The following is a 15,747-nucleotide window of genomic DNA, read 5'->3' as shown; positions in this document are numbered from 1 at the left end:
GCGGCCCCGGGCGCGGGACCCGGCCGCGCGCACTCTCTGCCTCAGCTTCTGGCCCTTTGTCCCACCCGAGCTCAGGCCGGGCCGCGGGCGCCCCCTCCCGCCGCGCCCCGACCGAGGCAGGGTGGGCGCAGGGTATGGGGGCTGCAGCTTCCTTCGCGCCCCGCCCCGGTCAACCCTGGGAGCACCAGACCCAGGCGCGCTGAGGCGTCCCCAGCGCCCCGCCCCGGCGACCCTGCTCTTTGAGGCCCTAGGGAAAGAGGCGGGCTGGGATCCAACCTCATTGTGCCACTGGGAGGGGCTCGGCCCCTCTGTTGAGCCGTGCCCTGTGCCCAGCAGGAGGGGCGCCACTGACCATCCAAACACCCCGGGGACGCAAAAGTCCTGAATCAGCCCGGGAAGCAGGCGGCTTAGCTTTGCACAGAGCTCTATAGAGTCCAGGAGGCCCGAAGCCCACGGCCTCCAAAACCCGGGCCTCCCCGCTGCGAACTGTTCCCTCTGGATTGTGCGTGGCCTGATGCACAGTGAGTCTGAGAAATTCAGGCCCAAGCAAAAAGCCAGGCAGCAAATCTATGCCAACAGGCGGATCGGATAGGCAGGAGCCGACAGGACCCTGTGCTCCCATTGCAGGGTGAAGCTCAGGCAAAGACCCAAGATCTGATCGGCCCAGGGAGTTGTCCCGGGAACCTGGCTATCTCCTATTTCTACCCTTATTCCAGCCACCAGATCCAAGCTTGTGGAGGGTAGAGTATCACCAAGGGCTGGCAGGAAGGTGGTGTCCAACATGGGTCTGTCATTCACCCGCCAGGCCAGTGGGGACCCCAGTCTGGGAGCCACGGGCATTGGGAAGGATGCAGTATAGAAAGGGGATGTGGTGAATAGACCCTGTCCACAGAGCTCCTGCTTCCCTGCCTCCCTTCAGGCCATACCTCCACGCTCTTGTCTTAGCCTGGAAGTCCTTCTTTGTTTCCTGCTGAAACCCAGCTTGTCTTTTGTGGTCTGCCCCTCTCCCCAAGACTGCCTGTCAGGATGAGGGGCTCTGCCTGTCCGCTGCAGGGAATCCAGCCTGTCTGTTCTGGGCTGCAGGCCACGTCCCTGACTTCACCTAATTGTAGAGCCCCTGACTTTTTTTTTTTTAATATTTATTTATTTTTATTTATTACATTTATTTATTGTGTGTGTGTGTGTGTGTGTGGCCAGCTCAGCCCACCAGGGGGCGGGCTGGCTGGCATGTGGTGCTGGAGGATCGAACCGAGGTCCCTGTGCTTTGTCAAGCTTGTTTCAAGTAGGTGCTTTAGACCACTGAGCCATCTCTCCAGCCCCTACCCCTGACTTTTTTGAGACACAGTTTTACTGTGTAGTGCACACTTGCCTTGAACTCACTGCAGTTCTCCTGCCTCAGCCTCCTGAGTGCTGGAATTACAGGAGTGTGCCACCATGCCCAGCCCAACACCGAGTTTGCAGGCCCAGTGTTGGCCAGGTGTACTCCTCCAATTAGATGAGATATGCCCCCCAGGGGGCTGGGGCTGGCCTAAAGTCATGTGACAAGGGCCCTCACTAAGGCAGAGTGGGCCCAGGGCTGTAAGATGCTTGTCCAGGGAAGGAGGCTGAGGTAAGGGCTTGCCTGGATCCCAATGCTGGCTGATCCTGGAGCAGGACCTTGGGATGGGGTGTCCTGAAGGTACAGGTGGCATTATGGGGTCTGAGGGCCCTGTGGTGGGCCTGGTGGGGGTCTCACTGCTCACTCCTTGCTGGGCAGGGGCATGAGGGTGCAGAATGAGGGGTCCCTTCCTGAGGCCCATGGTTGGCTCATTTGCATGCAGGGGCCACCAAGGCGAGAGCAGAGGCTGCCTCCGCTGCCGCTGCCGCCACACAGATTCAAGCAAAAGCTCTGCTCTTGGCTTTCCCTCTGTTCTTGTCTCTCTTTCAAGGTCAGAGCCCGATCAGGGACAGGAACAAAGGTGGTGCATCCCCCATTCCACCGCCCTGCACCCACCAGCCACTGCGGAGTGATGGCCAGGCAGCAAGGGGAGGGGAGGGTTGACAGCTCCAAGGACCCCAGAGCCTGTCCCTTTCCTGGCGGGTACTGCCCCAGGCTACAGGTCAGCTGGGGTAAAAGATCAATTGGGGGGCTTTTCCTAGAGTCAAGAATCAAAAGTGAGGTTCACTGTGGGGACAAGGGTCACACAGGAGGTCACAAGGTTGCCTAGATCTCTGATGGAGTTGCCCTGTCCCCGGGGTCTACTCCTTTGGGCAGGCAGCAGGCCCATGCTCAGAAGGGGCCTCCCTGCCCCCAGTCCCAGGGCCAGCGCATAGGGCCAGGCTGAGCAGCCCCTAAGCCTTCAAAGGCCACAACACGGAGCAGGAGGCTAAAAATATGCAGGGCGAAATTTCTCATTACAGAATAAATTGGACCAAGTCCACTGGCTGCTTCAGTTGACGGTGCTTTTGGGAGCCTATGCAGCTGCAAGATCAGGCAGTTAGGAGCCCTCAGACTATCCCCACCTGTGTGACAGGGACAGGCATGAGGCACATTCAGGTCCACACAAAGGGGTCAGGGGTGCAAAGTGAAAGGTGTCCCTTTCTCCAGCTGGGCAACACCATTGTCCCACAGACCTCAGTGGCATGGGACCTTAGATACCAGCACAGAGACCAGCATGGGACCCCCAGACACCATCTCCCATTCATCCCCGCCCACCCCCAACTCCAGGGCTGGACACAGATCGCTTTCCCAAGGCAGCCACTGGTGACCACTGCTTCTGGAGATGTACAGATGCCTCCTGGTGCTGTCCCTGATGCCTACAGCTGTGCTCCAACGGGTTGGGGAGACATCACCCATCCAGTTTAAGGTGCTTCTCAGAGCCATGGTGGCTGTACCTGAGAGCACACCTGGGGCAGGCGCCCAGGCCGCCCACTGGGGACAGGGACTGCAACCTTCATGCTAACCCCAGAGACCCTGACGGGAGTATGATGCAGGTAAGGCTCAGTCTGCCGGAGACCCCCAACCGCATCTACAGGAACATGAGGTTCTTTTGGAACCTGGGGCCCCACTTCACTGTTGTCACCATCCGTGTCCCACACAGGACACTGAGGCTGGGATGGAAGTTATGAACAGGACCCAAACCCAGACCTGAGAGAGGAGCTGGTGGCAATCAGGGTGGGGAACCTTGGGGAACACTGGGTACATGGGGGAACACAGGGAGAGCGGAGCCATGTGGTGTCATGGGAGTGTCTCAGGCACATGTGGTGCTGGACCTGTCAGCACTGGTGCACACAGTTTTGCACAGCACACGGAGGTGGACTGTGGTGGCGATGACAGGCAAGGGGTGGAAGGACCCACCCTCCTTGACTCCAGATAGTGGCTCAGGTCTTTTTTTTTTGTGTGTGTGTGGCCAGCTCAGCCCACCAGGGGGCGGGGCTGGCTGGCATGTGGTACTGGGGGATTGAACTGCGGTCCTTGTGCTTTGCTAAGCTTGTTCTAAGTAGGTGCTTTAGACCACTGAGCCATCTCACCAGCCCCCTCAGGTCTCTCTTGACCTCATCAGAGTAACTGCTATCTTTTTTTATTTTTTTGGCGGAACCGGGGATTGAACTCAGGCCCTTGTGCTTGCCAGGCAAGCGCTTATTCTACTGAGCCATCTCCCTGGCCCCATCTTTTTTATGTAGTTGCCACAGGGTCTCGCTAGGCAGCTCCGACTCGCAGTGATCCTTTTATCTCCAGCCTCCTCAGCACTAGGATTACAGGTGCGCACCACCCACACCCAGTCTGGGGGTGGGGCCTGTGCAGGTGCGTGCTGAAGGGGATCGAACTCAGGTCCCTGCATTTGCCTAAGCAAGCGCTTAGTCTGCTTAACTATCTTGCTGGCCCACAATCGTGTCTTTCAAAGTCCAGAGATGGATGGCTCAGGGCCATGGGAAGGGTCGCAGATCACAGGCTGGGGGCGGGGACGGTGTCTTCCAGCCTGTTGAATGGGTCCCCACAGGTCCTTCTGGAGGGGTGGGGGGGGCAGATGGACAGAAGCCAAGGGGTCCAGGCCTCCCGCTCCAGCCTCCCCATAGGACCCACTGAGCGCATTCCCGAGCCTGCAGGAAAAGGGAGGCCAGTGCCCCAAGGGGGTCAGTCCAGCCTGGCCCCCTGCCCATGAGGATCCAGGCTCAGGCTGGAGGAGACGGACGAAAGGGCAAGGCTTGAAGGTAAACAAACCTGGAAAGCTCTTCTGAGGCAGTGCGTGCCATGCGGCGCTGGAGAAACAGGGTCCACTTGCGGGACCTGAGGCTGGGTGGCCTTTTGGCTCGGGGAGTTATGCGCCGAGGTGGCTCGACACTGCCACCTGGTGACCGCGCCTCAACACCACATAACAGAGACGATTCCCGAAGCGGATAGGCCAGAGCCAGCGCCACCTAGGGGCTCACATGGGAACCACAAGGGGCCACTGCCCTGGGCTCAGGCTGATGACTCCCTCATTCACATCACAGCCCTAGCTCCTCTAGAACCCCCACCCCACCAAAAATACCGGTGAGCTGAGACCTGGACCAGGACTGTGAGGAATGGAGTTCTTTCTAGAAACAAATAACAGGCAAAGTCTTGTGCTAGACAACTGGAGACAAGTTCTCCCTACCTTTGTCTACCACACGAGATTCATCAGCTGACTGTGTAGAAAGCTAGGACAGTGGCAGCAGCCCTACTTGGTGTCAGTACTGACACTCTAGCCCACCTCTCACCCACCCAGCCAGGTGGCCCCAGGTGGAGTCAAGCTGAGGCTGGCCCCTGTTGCAGAGCCACAGTTTCCTTTATTATCAACAGCCCCACAGTAGGGGCTTCCCAACAGGCACCTCAGTCACCAGCCCAGCAGGCCTCAGTGCAGGGTTGCCAGGTCCTCTGGGCAGGCAGTAGCACAACTCAGTCTGTCTGGGAGTCTCAGGGTCCCAGGTAGCAGCAGCTGGGCCGCTCTGGCTTCCACAGGGCTCCCTCAGCCAGGCAGTGGTGGTATGCAGAGTGGGGATCCAGGTATGATGGGGGCCCTGGGTGGCAGCTGGAAGGCAGCCATCTTGTCCTTCCCGGTGGTGCCTAGGAACCTGCCTGCCTCACAGCAGCATCTGGAAGGGGAAGGGGACAGGGTTAGAAGAGGGCCCAGCAGGACACACACATGCACTGACCACTAAGAGGGAAGGGGGTTGCCAGCTGGGAATCTGCCTCCTACACTGTGTCCCCCTGCAATGGGGTTGGGCCTGGTCTCCATGCCTGCCAGTCCCTGGCGGCCCAGCATCCTGTGGGCAGCTGGGAAGGTTCTTGAGCCTCCATCCAGTCCTCCTACTGGCCAGCCTCAGGGCCTTTAGCTTGCTGGTCCTCTAGTCTAGATGCTAGTCCCGGTCCTGCTACCTTCCCCGCAACCGGCCTTCCCAACCCAACTCTGCATCTGGGCACTTACACTGTCCACTAGGGTGCGATCTAGAGCTCTTTATTATTTGTATTTTTCAGTAATGAGAATGGAACCCATGGTCTTCACAGTGGGCTACAAGGGGCCCCTGAGATGGCTCAGTGGAATAAGCACTTCTCTGGCAAGTGCAAGGGCCTGAGTTCAATCCCCGGTTCCGCAAAAAAAAAAAAAAAAAAAAAAACACACACAATGGGGTACACTACTAAGACTTTTTTTTTTTTTTTTTAATTTATTTATTTGTGTGTGTATGTGTGTGTGTGTGGCCAGCTCAGCCCACCAGGGGGCGGGGCTGGCTGGCATGTGGTGCTGGGGGATTGAACCATGGTCCCTGTGCTTTGTTTAGCTTAGCTTGTTCTAAGTAGGTGCTTTAGACCATTGAGCCATCTCACCAGCCCCACTAAGCCTTTAAAAAAAAGTGTGGGGGCCAGGGAGATGGCTCAGTGGAATAAGCGCTTCCCTGGCAAGCGCAAGCACCTGAGTTCAATCCCCGGTTCTGAAAAAAAAAAAAGATAAAAAAATGTGTATTTTGGGCTCTAAGTTGTCCAGACTGGACTCAAACTCAAAATCTTCCTGCCTCAGCTTCCCAGAGTGCTGGGATGACAGCGTGTACCACCATGCTTGGCTACCTTGGGACATCTTGAGGGTCACAAGCTTGGGCCAGCGGTAGTGGCCTGTGCACCAAGCCTCTGACCCTTGGCCTCCAGCCACCCAACCCAGTCCTCACTCCCGACCTTGGAGTCCAACAGGGCTGCCCTACCATCTCAGGTTTCTTGACTCGAAGACAGTCTCCTCCTCACTGTCAAGGGAGGCCATGTCTCGGGGGTCCTCAGTGTTGGACAGGAGCCCGTATCTCCTCCGCTGTGGTTTCCTCAACCTACAGAAGGTGCAGATCCACCCTCTCAGCGGCTGTGACGTGGCCACTGATCTCGGGCCCTACTGCCCTCCACCCCACAGGACTCCTGCCCTGCAGCAGCAAGGATTACTGATTATTCTCCAGAAAGTAACAGCAGTGGGCACCTTTCTTTGTGCCAAGACTCCAAGAGGGAGATACGGATCTCGCCCTCGCTTTGCTGGAGGCTAAGACTCATAGCTGGGTTGTGTGGTCAAGTCACTTAATGAAAGGGGAATCTCAGACCAAAGTCCCTGCCCGTCCTCGATGCCATGGAGGTAGGCAAGAAAAGGGCGTCTGACAGGCGATCCATGGCGGCGCGGTCAGCTAAGCGCGTGGGAATTCACGAGCTACAAGAGCGACTGGAAGGCCGGGGAGATAGCTCAGTAGAATAAGCGCTTGTCTGGCAAGTGCAAGGCCCTGAGTTCAACCCCCGGTACCGGGGGGAGGGGGGGCAGCGGCTGGACTGGAGTTATCAGGTGGGCATTGTCGTGAAGACCCTTCCAAGGTCGGTCAGAAGAAAAGCAAAATGGGAAGGCTAGCGTACAAGAGTCCTGGACCACGTACACCGGCGGCCAGGGGACCTGGCCAGAGAACGGGCGGGGAAAGCGGTTGCGAACATCGCTACGGGAGAGACGAAACCCTCGGGAAGGTGGCCGGGGGCCCGACACTGCTCCCGGGCCTCAGCTGTTTCGCCCGGAGAAAAGGATGCAGCACTAAAACGGAAGCTGCAGTTGAGTTAGAAGCCTGGACCACAAGCTCCGCCGGACACCCAGAGGTCGGAACATAACGATCACGTGACCATCCCCCACGATCTCGGCGTCACAGCACCCCCCACCCTGCGCGTGCCCCAAGCACGTGATGCTCGAAGCGCGCGCCGATTGGCTGCTGCGGGCGTCGGCCGCGTAAACTGACGCACCTGAACGCCCGGAAGAGGAAGTAGACAAGGGCCAGGCCAGCGAGGCCCGTGAGCACCAAGAAGGAGCGTAGCAGAGGGGAGCCGGTCGCACCCGCTGGCCAACTGTGCGTGCTATTGTGAGGCGCTCCTGGCTGGCTCCCGTTAGCTGGCGAGGGCGGCAGCGAAGGTGCTGCCGGCGCGGGCTGTGGCGACGGAGATGTAGTGGTCTTGGCCGCACACAGCACCGACAGAAGCGCGAGGAACAGCAGCAGCGAGCGCAGCCCCATGGCCCGGCGGAAGCGGAGGCCTTGCTCCGCCCCCGTACGCGACTGCCAGTCAGGATCGTGGACGCAGTGCCAGCCAATGGGCAGTGAGGGCGTGACTTCGAGGCCGGAAGCACCCTTCAGCACCACCCCCGCACGGTGGCTTTGGCTGAGCTGTGCGCTCCGCACGTGCGCAGACGGCAGGTCTCTCCCCCCCCCCCCCAATCTCTCACAGCGGCTGCCCTCCGAGGGCACGACTCCGGCCCACGGACTCGCCCAATCACCCACGCCCACTGCCACCCTCCCGGGCGCCAGCAGTCAGGGTTAAGGTGACTGCACAAGGCGGTGTCATCCTTCAATCCTCTAGACCCCCAAAAGTAGACACTGGGCTCTCATCACACAGGGACTTTATTCAGATCCCACAGCCCCCGCCCTCACTGGCCCCTCTCCGATGTCGTCTCTGGCTGTCCTCGCAGCCCATCCCGCAGCTCCTCTGCAGACTCCAGGCCAAGGATGAGTCCTGCAAGGGGCAGCAGTGAGCTGGGGCGAGGACCAGGGCGCCCGTACCGCCCACCCCCGGCACTTACAGGGCACCCTGGCGGCCATCTCTGCCTCCTTCCCTGCTCAGTCCTCTGGAGATATCACTGCGATCATTGATCATCGTCAACCTAGCGCCGCCCTTCCCTGCGTCCGGCCTGGGCTTCTTTCACCCTGCAAAAGCAAAGCCACGTCACCCTGAGTCCCTTGGGCCGAGCGCCCCTCCCCGCCCAGAAACCATTCACAGCTCCTAAAGGCCCAGCCAATTCCGGCCGCCCACAGGGACGGGGCCTGGAGTGCAGAGACACCAAAGTGCTGCACGGGAGTCGGGAAAGGCGGGCTCAAGACAGCAAAAATCCTACAGGCGGTGCTCGGTAGTCCCTGTCCTGCAAGCGGATCGCGCCTACCGTGGAGGCTGGGGCCGGGCCGCAGGCAGGAGGGGCCCACAGCCAGGCCTGACTTGAGTTCTAGCTTGATTACCAAAATATGTAAAAATAAAAAAGGAAAACCAAAAAGCAGTCAAAGGAACATTCCCCGGGTGGTTAACAGTAGTTTCAAAGAGCTCTGGACAAGGAGGGATGCGGACACGAGCGGAAGGCGTTACCTCGAGTTACAGGGCCAGCGGCACAGGGGCGCTAGCCAAGGGAGCAGCGTGCATCTCAGAGGTTTCTGTTGGGCGCACAACACGTCTGTCCTCCGAGGCTGCGGCTTCATAGGCTAGCAGAGAACGCTCAGAACTCGTGAAGCACAGCAGAGCTAGCTACCAGCCCCGGTCCGGGTCCGCCAGGGCGCCGCGCCGTCCCTCTCTGCCCTGCTGCTCAGCTAAGGCTCTCTGGTCAGCGCCAGGTGCCCGGGCGTCCGCTGACCCTGCTAAGCTGCCCGCCCCTTATAGCCCTCCTGCTGCCTGCACCACAAGCCTCAAGGGCTGCCCGCGCCCATCCCCCAGCTGCCTCACCTAACTGGAGAGCAGCCAGCGGCTCACAGGCCTGCCCCAGCCCTGCACCTGCCTTCAGCCTCCTCTAGTGCTCTGCGGGCCTCCGTGCTCACGCAGGCTCAGGTCTGCCTGGAGAGCCCGCAGCACGGAGTGTGTTGTGCAACGAAGGGAGATTGTCAAGAGCAAGGTTCATTTCACACGGTCTTTTAATCGGCTTCGTAAAGCCAAAGAAAACTGAGTACAAGAATTCCTTTAGCCACTGCAAATACAACATCGATGGAGTATGCATACGTCTTCTGGTAAAAAAAGGACAATATAAATAAATGTCTTCAAAAACCTCAGCGCCTCTGCACGGTCCCGCAGGCGCGCTGCACGGCTGGCACAGGACAGCCTCTCCGCGCCGGGCTGCTGTCCTACCAGGCTACCCTCAAACAGCACACGGAGTCCCAAAAGCCACAGCTTGCTCAGCTTCTGGCTAAGAGCGGATCCAGAGTCCATTCAACCTTAGCAAAATGAATCGAGGCACCCAATTTCATGGGTGACCCCACCAAAAAAAAAAAAAAAAAATCAGTAAAAACAACAACTAAACCCAAAAATCCATTAACAGAGCTGGGGCACAACTCAGTGGTAGGGTGTTGGCCTAACATTCAAGGCCCTCAGTTTTATCCCCAGCACCACAAAGTTGCAAAGAAGAAAAAAAAAAAAAAAAATCACACAACCCCCGATAATTTTTTAAAAAGCTATGGTTCATGGTTTAAAAAAAACAAAATAAGTAAACTCAAATACTTTTCAAAACGCCTTCAAAAACCTTAAAAACGGCGCTTCCTTAAAAAGCAAAAGTCTAATAATGAGGCCATCTCGGGGGTCAGAAGCAGTCAGGCAGGGTTGACAAGATAGGAACAGAAATGACTACAAAAGTGGAAATACAAGGAGGTGTGTTCACTACACATCAACGATTCAGCGCAGCTCCCAAAATCTTTAAATATACAGCCATGGAAGGACGGTCTTGAGCAGGAAGGATTGTTACTCGTTGTGTGTAGCTGAGGACAAGAAGCAGGCAGAGTGTAAAGGCGCTGAAGCACGCGACAGGATGCAGCTTCCACGCCCGCCCGGCACAGCCCCAGGAGGTGGGCAGTGCAGGCTTGGAGCCACCTCCCCCCTCGGCGCAGGCGGGCACCTACACTGCCTGCACAGCCCTGTCCTTCGTCACTGACTCGGCTCTGTTCTGTGGCAGAATGGCTCTGAGAGGACAGACTTGTTTTTTGCAGGCAAGCACAGTAACAAGGTCTGAGTGTCCAGCCTAAGCCGCTCGTGGAGGGAGGGCACAAGGGTTTGCTGAGCTCCCACCACAGGCCACACAGCACAGCACCCTCGGAGCAGCACTTACCATAGCTGTCGTAGCTGTCTCTGTAGGAACCCCCTGAGCTCCGGTCACCATAGCCGCCACCCTGACTCCGGCTGCGGAAAGGCACAGATGTGGGTGCTCCATGGAGGGCACCTGCTGACCGAGGCTGCAGTCTCACACCCACTCCCCATGACAGGAACAGCCACTGGGCTGACCTGAAGTGGATGTTGGAAACTGCCAGCAGGCCAAACACAGTGGTGCATGCCTGGCATCCCAGCCTTTTAGGAACCTGAGGCTGGAGGATCACTGCCAAGATTGAGGCAGGGGCAGCCCCCCCACCCCTCCTCGTCGTCTCTGCCCTGGGAGCAGCTCTCCTGCCAGTCCTTCACCCCCTGAAAATGTACACGAGCTCCAGATTTGTCTCCACCCCATCGTTGGTCAGGAGCACCTCCCAGCTGCTGAGCCGACCACTGTCTGCAGTAGTGCTGAACAGACCAAAGACGACAACAGAAGAGAGCCACAGCAGCTTTGCAGTCCCTCGTTCCCTGACATCACTTGTCCCTAGCCGCAGCTTCCAAACCAGCATCATTTCAAGGGACATCGACACAGCAGCCAAGTTCATTGGCGCTGGGGCTGCCACAGTTGGGGTGGCTGGCTCTGGGGCTGGGATTGGGAGCCTAATCATTGGTTATGCCAGGAACCCTTCTCTGAAGCAGCAGCTCTTCTCCTACGCCATTTTGGGCTTTGCCCTCTCGGAGGCCATGGGGCTCTTCTGCCTGATGGTTGCCTTTCTCATCCTCTTCGCCATGTAAAGGAGCCATCTCCACCTCACGTAGTTCTTTCTCCTGTATCTTGTCTGCCCTATGTGTTCCTTCCCATATACTTCCCTGGGCTCCCTGGGGAAAGTGACTGGCTCAGGGTTTGATAGGGAAGATAAATAAACATTGTATTAATAAAAAAAAAAAAAAAAAAGATTGAGGCAGGCCTGGGCTACACAATGAGTTCAGCAGCCTGAACTACACTGTGAGATGCTTGCACTCTCTCTCTAATTCCAGCTGGGACTCACTAAGACCCGTTCTCGGGGATTGGGAAAGTGGCTCGGTGGTAAAGCTCTTCCCTTGCATGCACAAGGTCCTGGGTTTGATCCCCAGCAGAAGCACTACCACCAACCTCCCCCAAAACCCCACCCTCTCTCAAAATCAAAAATAAGGACCAGAGAGATAGCTCAGCAGACTAAACACCTGCCTAGGCAAGCTCAGGGATCAGGGTTCAATCCACAGCACCAGAGGCCGCGCTGGCCCTTTCCCCAGGTGTGCTGAGCTGGCACTAAAACTAGGTGTAGTGGCACATGCCTGTGCCTGTAATCCCAGTGCTGGAGAGGCTTTGAAAACAGAAGGATCACTACAAGTCCAAGCTGCATAGTGAGACCCCGTACCAAATACATTAAAAAAAAAAGTCTGGATGTAGCTCTCAAGTATATGAAGGCCCTAGGTTCCATCCCCAGTATAGCATAGTACAACAACCCCCTCACCTCCCAAAGCCCTGCCAGCCAACCCAGAGCTGGCTGGGAATATGGCTCAGAGCTTATCTGGATGCTCCAAACATTGCTGAATCCTCCCCTTAGCCGGGATCCCACACTGGACTCTGCACAGAAGCACTGAGCCTTTTTCAGCCCAGCCTGGCTCCTGGATTCTCACCTGCTGTAGTAGTCTCTGGAGCCACCATAGCCCCCACTGCGGGACTCAAAGCGGCCTCCACCATAGCCTCGGTCCCCTCCCCCTGTAGGAGTCAGACAAGTTAAGAATGAGTGTCAGCCCACCAGCAGCACCCCACCACACCCACAGCCCAGCGCACTTAGACACTCACCTCTGGAGAACCCACGGCCCCGGCCTCGGCCCCCTCGGAAGAAACCCCGACCTCCAGCAGAGCCACCTCGGTACCCTCGGGATCGGTTGTCGGAAGACTTGCCAGCCTGGTCAACACGGATCTGTCGCCCGTCCACTGACTGGGACCAGATGTTGGCTGGGTCAGCCTCTGCATCTCCCTGTCCTTGGGAGGTGGGGCTCACCCTTGGCACCCCCACAACAGGATCTCACCTTCCCATTCATAGCCATCATGGCATCCTTGGCATCGTCAATGTTTTCAAAGGTCACAAACCCAAAGCCCCTCGATCGCTGGGTCTCCCTGTCTTTCACCACCACCACTGTGCAGGGAGAAACCCATCGTTAGTGCTCAGCAGCCCCACAGGCAGCCCCACCGACTGGCAGCTCCCCTACCTCACCTTCAGTGATCTGGCCATATTTGGAGAAGACCTGCTCCAGCGACTGCTCATTGGTGTCAAAACTCAGCCCTCCAATAAAAAGCTTGCCTTCATCTGATGCCATGGCAGCCTGTGGCAAACAGCACTGGAGCTATTAATGCATCTAAGACAGGGCCACAGTTCCTACGTCTCACTGCCAGGCAGCTCAAACTAGCAGAACATGCAGAACTGTCTCACTTCTATGCCAGTGGTACCAGACATCCAATGGGACAGTCACACATTACCACTGGTTCAGTTGGCTGGAACCTGTTAAAGAGCTTTGTCTCTCACCATGCCCACTCCTATTTTACATAAGTAATAAATTCTTGCGGGGGGAAATAGTAATTCCAATGCTGTTTTAATATATTCCAAATCTACAAAGACTTTTCTTTTTTACTGGAAAGTGAGCTCAGGGCTTTTGCATTGAGCTACATACTTAGCACTTTTTAATTCTGGGATAGTCTTGCCGAATCACTTAGGCTGGGCTCCAACTCTCAATCCTGACTCAGCCTCCTCAGTGCTGGAATTACAGGCATGTGCCACTGTAACTCACAAGAACTTTTTTTTTTTGCTTTTTGAGGCGTGTTTATGTAGCTTACATGGCTGGAAATCGAAACAATCCTGCCTTAGAAGGGCTTCTTTCTATAACTGTTTTTATATTACTGGGGTGATCTACCTAACCATGTCCCACAGGATGCTACATAAGATTAGAAAGTGCTTTGTGTGTGGAACTGGAGATCCAACCCATAAATCCTCTACTGGCCTTTTATTTACTTTGTGGTACCAAGAATGGAATTGGAACCTTGCACTGCCAGCCAGCCTCTTGTGCCACCGAGCTACATCCCTTTTTTTTTTTTTTTTGCGAAACCAGGGATTGAACTCAGACCCTTGTGCTTGCCAGGGAAGTGCTTATTCTACTGAGTCATCTCTCCAGCACCCTTTTTGTTTTCTGAGGCAGTCTCTCACTATGTGATCTAGACTGGCTTCAAACTTGGGATGATCCTCCTGCCTCAGGCTCCTGAGTGCTAGGAATACAGGCATGTACCATCACACCTAGTTTTTATTTTGACACAAGGTTTTCCTAAATTGTCCAGGAGCTTAAGATGCAGGTATGGGTTTTCAGAGTGCTTTCTCCATCACTGTAAAGTGCCCCAAGGGAGCTGTCAATGAGTGTACCAAGTCTTGAGATGCTGCCTTGGGCCAGATGCCCACTTTCTAGCAGGGACTGGGGAAGGGCACATACACTCAAGAGACTGAGAAGCCTCACTCAGGGAACCTGGCATTTTGAACGTGACCACTCAGGGGGCGGGCATGCAGACTTAGACAAAGCATTTATTGGCTAGGACGACTACGGCCCAACTGTTGAGAAAGAACAGCCAATACACGATGTGGAGGCAGTGTGGGGGACTGTGTCATCTCGGAGTTACACCTGGGGTTCAAAAAGACACACACTAGCACTGAGCGCTTGCGGCCGAGTCAGACGCGGCCGTCCTTCCCCACGTGCGATCTCGACGGCAAGATGGCAAGCTGAGGCTCAGGGAGCGCGACAACAGGACGCAGACACCCGGGACCCGCAGGCTGAGAGCCCGACCCTGGAGCCCCGCCCCCTAGCGCGCATGCGCTGGGCGCGCGCCCTGCGCCACTCCATCCGGGTACTCGGAGCTCCCGCCATTTCGCCATCGATGCCTCGAACTCGCCGCCGCCATTTTGCTGCAGCGCCCGCCAAACCGGCGTCCCGGGCCTGAGTTAGGGGAGGACATTTTCCGGCCTCCGCTCAGCCCGGTCTCCCGCTGCCCCTCGCCGCCAGACGGGCGGACCCCAACCCTGGGCCCGCCCCGGCACCGCCCCCTCCCAGGGGCGTGCCGTTGCGGCCCCGCCTCGCCTGGGCGCCTAAGGCCGCCCGCCGCCCTGGGACCCTCGGAGCCGGTGCCGCCAGGGCCCTCACCGCTGAGTCGGGCAGGTCCCTGACGCGGGCGGAAAGACGGCACGGCACACCGACCAAAGCCTCCTAACGCGCGAGTGAAAGGGGGGGCGCCCCGAGCCGTGTCAGATATACACCGCCGCCGGGCCCCGCCCGCTCTGCCCGCCCCCTGCGTTACGAGGGCCAATCCCAGGCGCCGGAGAAAGCTGTCCACGCCTCGTATTCATGATTGGGGGTCGGGCCTAACTACGTCACGCACCTTACCTTGCACTGGCGCCGGGTGTTCTGATTGGTCTAGATGATCCGTCTTCAGTATCCCGCCCTTGCGCGCAGGGGCGTGGCTGACCCACTTCCATGTGTCCGCCCCCTAGCCTGAGGCGGAGAACAAAGGCTCTAAATCTAGGGTTTGCTAGTCTCTTCCGCCCTCCGTCGTACTTACACCCCGGCTTATCCACTCCACCCAGATCTCCATCCTCGGCTCATGGACAACCCAACTTTATCTGAATCACTTCCTCAATCCTGATAGCTTATGGACATCAATGACATCCCCATGACTCCTAGAAACCGGAAACTCCTCGATAGTTTTTTAAAATTATTATTATTATTTTTTTTTTTTGGAACTGGGGATTGAACTGAGGCCCTTGCGCTTGCCAGGGAAGCGCTTATTCCACTGAGCCATCTCCCTGGCCCCCCAACTTTTTTTTTTAAACAGTAATAATGTAATTAAAAAAAAAAAGTAATAGGGGCTGGGGAGATGGCTCAGTGGAATAAGCGCTTCCCTGGCAAGCGCAAGGGCCTCAGTTCAATCCCTGGTTCTGACACACACACACACACACACACACACACACAAAACCTGTTGGTTCAACTTTTTTTGGCAGTACTGGGCATCGAACTCTGAACCTTGTGCTTGCCCTGTAGGGGCTTAAGCCACTGTGCAATCTCACAGCCCTTGATATTCTATTTCATGCAAATCAACCCCAAGGCCTACCTACAGGGTAACACAGAGTCTGTGGACGTTTCAACCCCCATATTCTCCACAATCCTAATTCTTCTGCCCAGTATTGTTTTATTTTCCTGCCCCACAATTTTTTTTTAAATATTTATTTATTTATTTTGTGTGTGTGTGGCCAGTCAGCCCACCAGGGGGCGGGGCTGGCTGGCATGTGGTGCTGGGGATTGAACCGCGGTCCCTGTGCTTTTGCTTAGCTTGTTCTAAGTAGGTGCTT

At 56.7% G+C, this 15,747-nt stretch overlaps 3 protein-coding genes and 1 pseudogene across 4 annotated transcripts in view; 1 reads left to right on the top strand and 3 right to left on the bottom strand.

Moving 5' to 3' along the window:
* Efna2 (ephrin A2) overlaps positions 1–2,937 on the bottom strand; it is a 15,820-nt gene extending 12,883 nt beyond the window's left edge. The window contains exon 1 of the mRNA XM_004632918.2: positions 2,875–2,937. Within this exon, the coding sequence (XP_004632975.1) occupies positions 2,875–2,937 (63 nt within the window). The remainder of the gene's footprint in view (positions 1–2,874) is intronic.
* A 1,816-nt stretch (positions 2,938–4,753) lies between these two features.
* CUNH19orf24 (chromosome unknown C19orf24 homolog) lies at positions 4,754–7,787 on the bottom strand. Its single transcript, XM_023716839.1, has 3 exons — positions 7,244–7,787; positions 6,193–6,309; positions 4,754–5,094 (listed from the first exon to the last, which is right to left on the bottom strand). Coding segments are annotated over exons 1-3 (384 nt in total). The 5' UTR covers positions 7,510–7,787; the 3' UTR covers positions 4,754–5,093.
* Positions 7,788–7,875: 88 nt separating this feature from the next.
* On the bottom strand, positions 7,876–14,653 carry Cirbp (cold inducible RNA binding protein). 2 transcript variants are annotated; one of them, XM_023716837.1, is made up of 9 exons: positions 14,546–14,653; positions 12,583–12,691; positions 12,398–12,504; positions 12,168–12,306; positions 11,999–12,080; positions 10,344–10,414; positions 8,627–9,996; positions 8,073–8,196; positions 7,881–8,005 (listed from the first exon to the last, which is right to left on the bottom strand). In XM_023716837.1, the coding sequence occupies exons 2-7, from the start codon at positions 12,683–12,685 to the stop codon at positions 9,980–9,982; spliced, it is 519 nt and encodes a 172-aa protein (XP_023572605.1). In that variant the 5' UTR covers positions 12,686–12,691; positions 14,546–14,653; the 3' UTR covers positions 7,881–8,005; positions 8,073–8,196; positions 8,627–9,979. The 2 variants fall into 2 exon arrangements, with proteins under 2 accessions (XP_023572606.1, XP_023572605.1); XM_023716838.1 differs by lacking the exon at positions 8,627–9,996 and having other exon boundaries at positions 7,876–8,005.
* LOC101577844 lies at positions 10,621–11,193 on the top strand (annotated as a pseudogene).
* Positions 14,654–15,747: the final 1,094 nt, after the last annotated feature.

This window comes from Octodon degus, unplaced genomic scaffold, assembly GCF_000260255.1.
Source record: "Octodon degus isolate 3935 unplaced genomic scaffold, OctDeg1.0 scaffold00050, whole genome shotgun sequence".
Lineage (NCBI taxonomy): Eukaryota > Metazoa > Chordata > Mammalia > Rodentia > Octodontidae > Octodon > Octodon degus.
The sequence above is the reverse complement of the archived record's forward strand: the minus strand, read 5'-3'. Positions and strand labels throughout refer to the sequence as shown.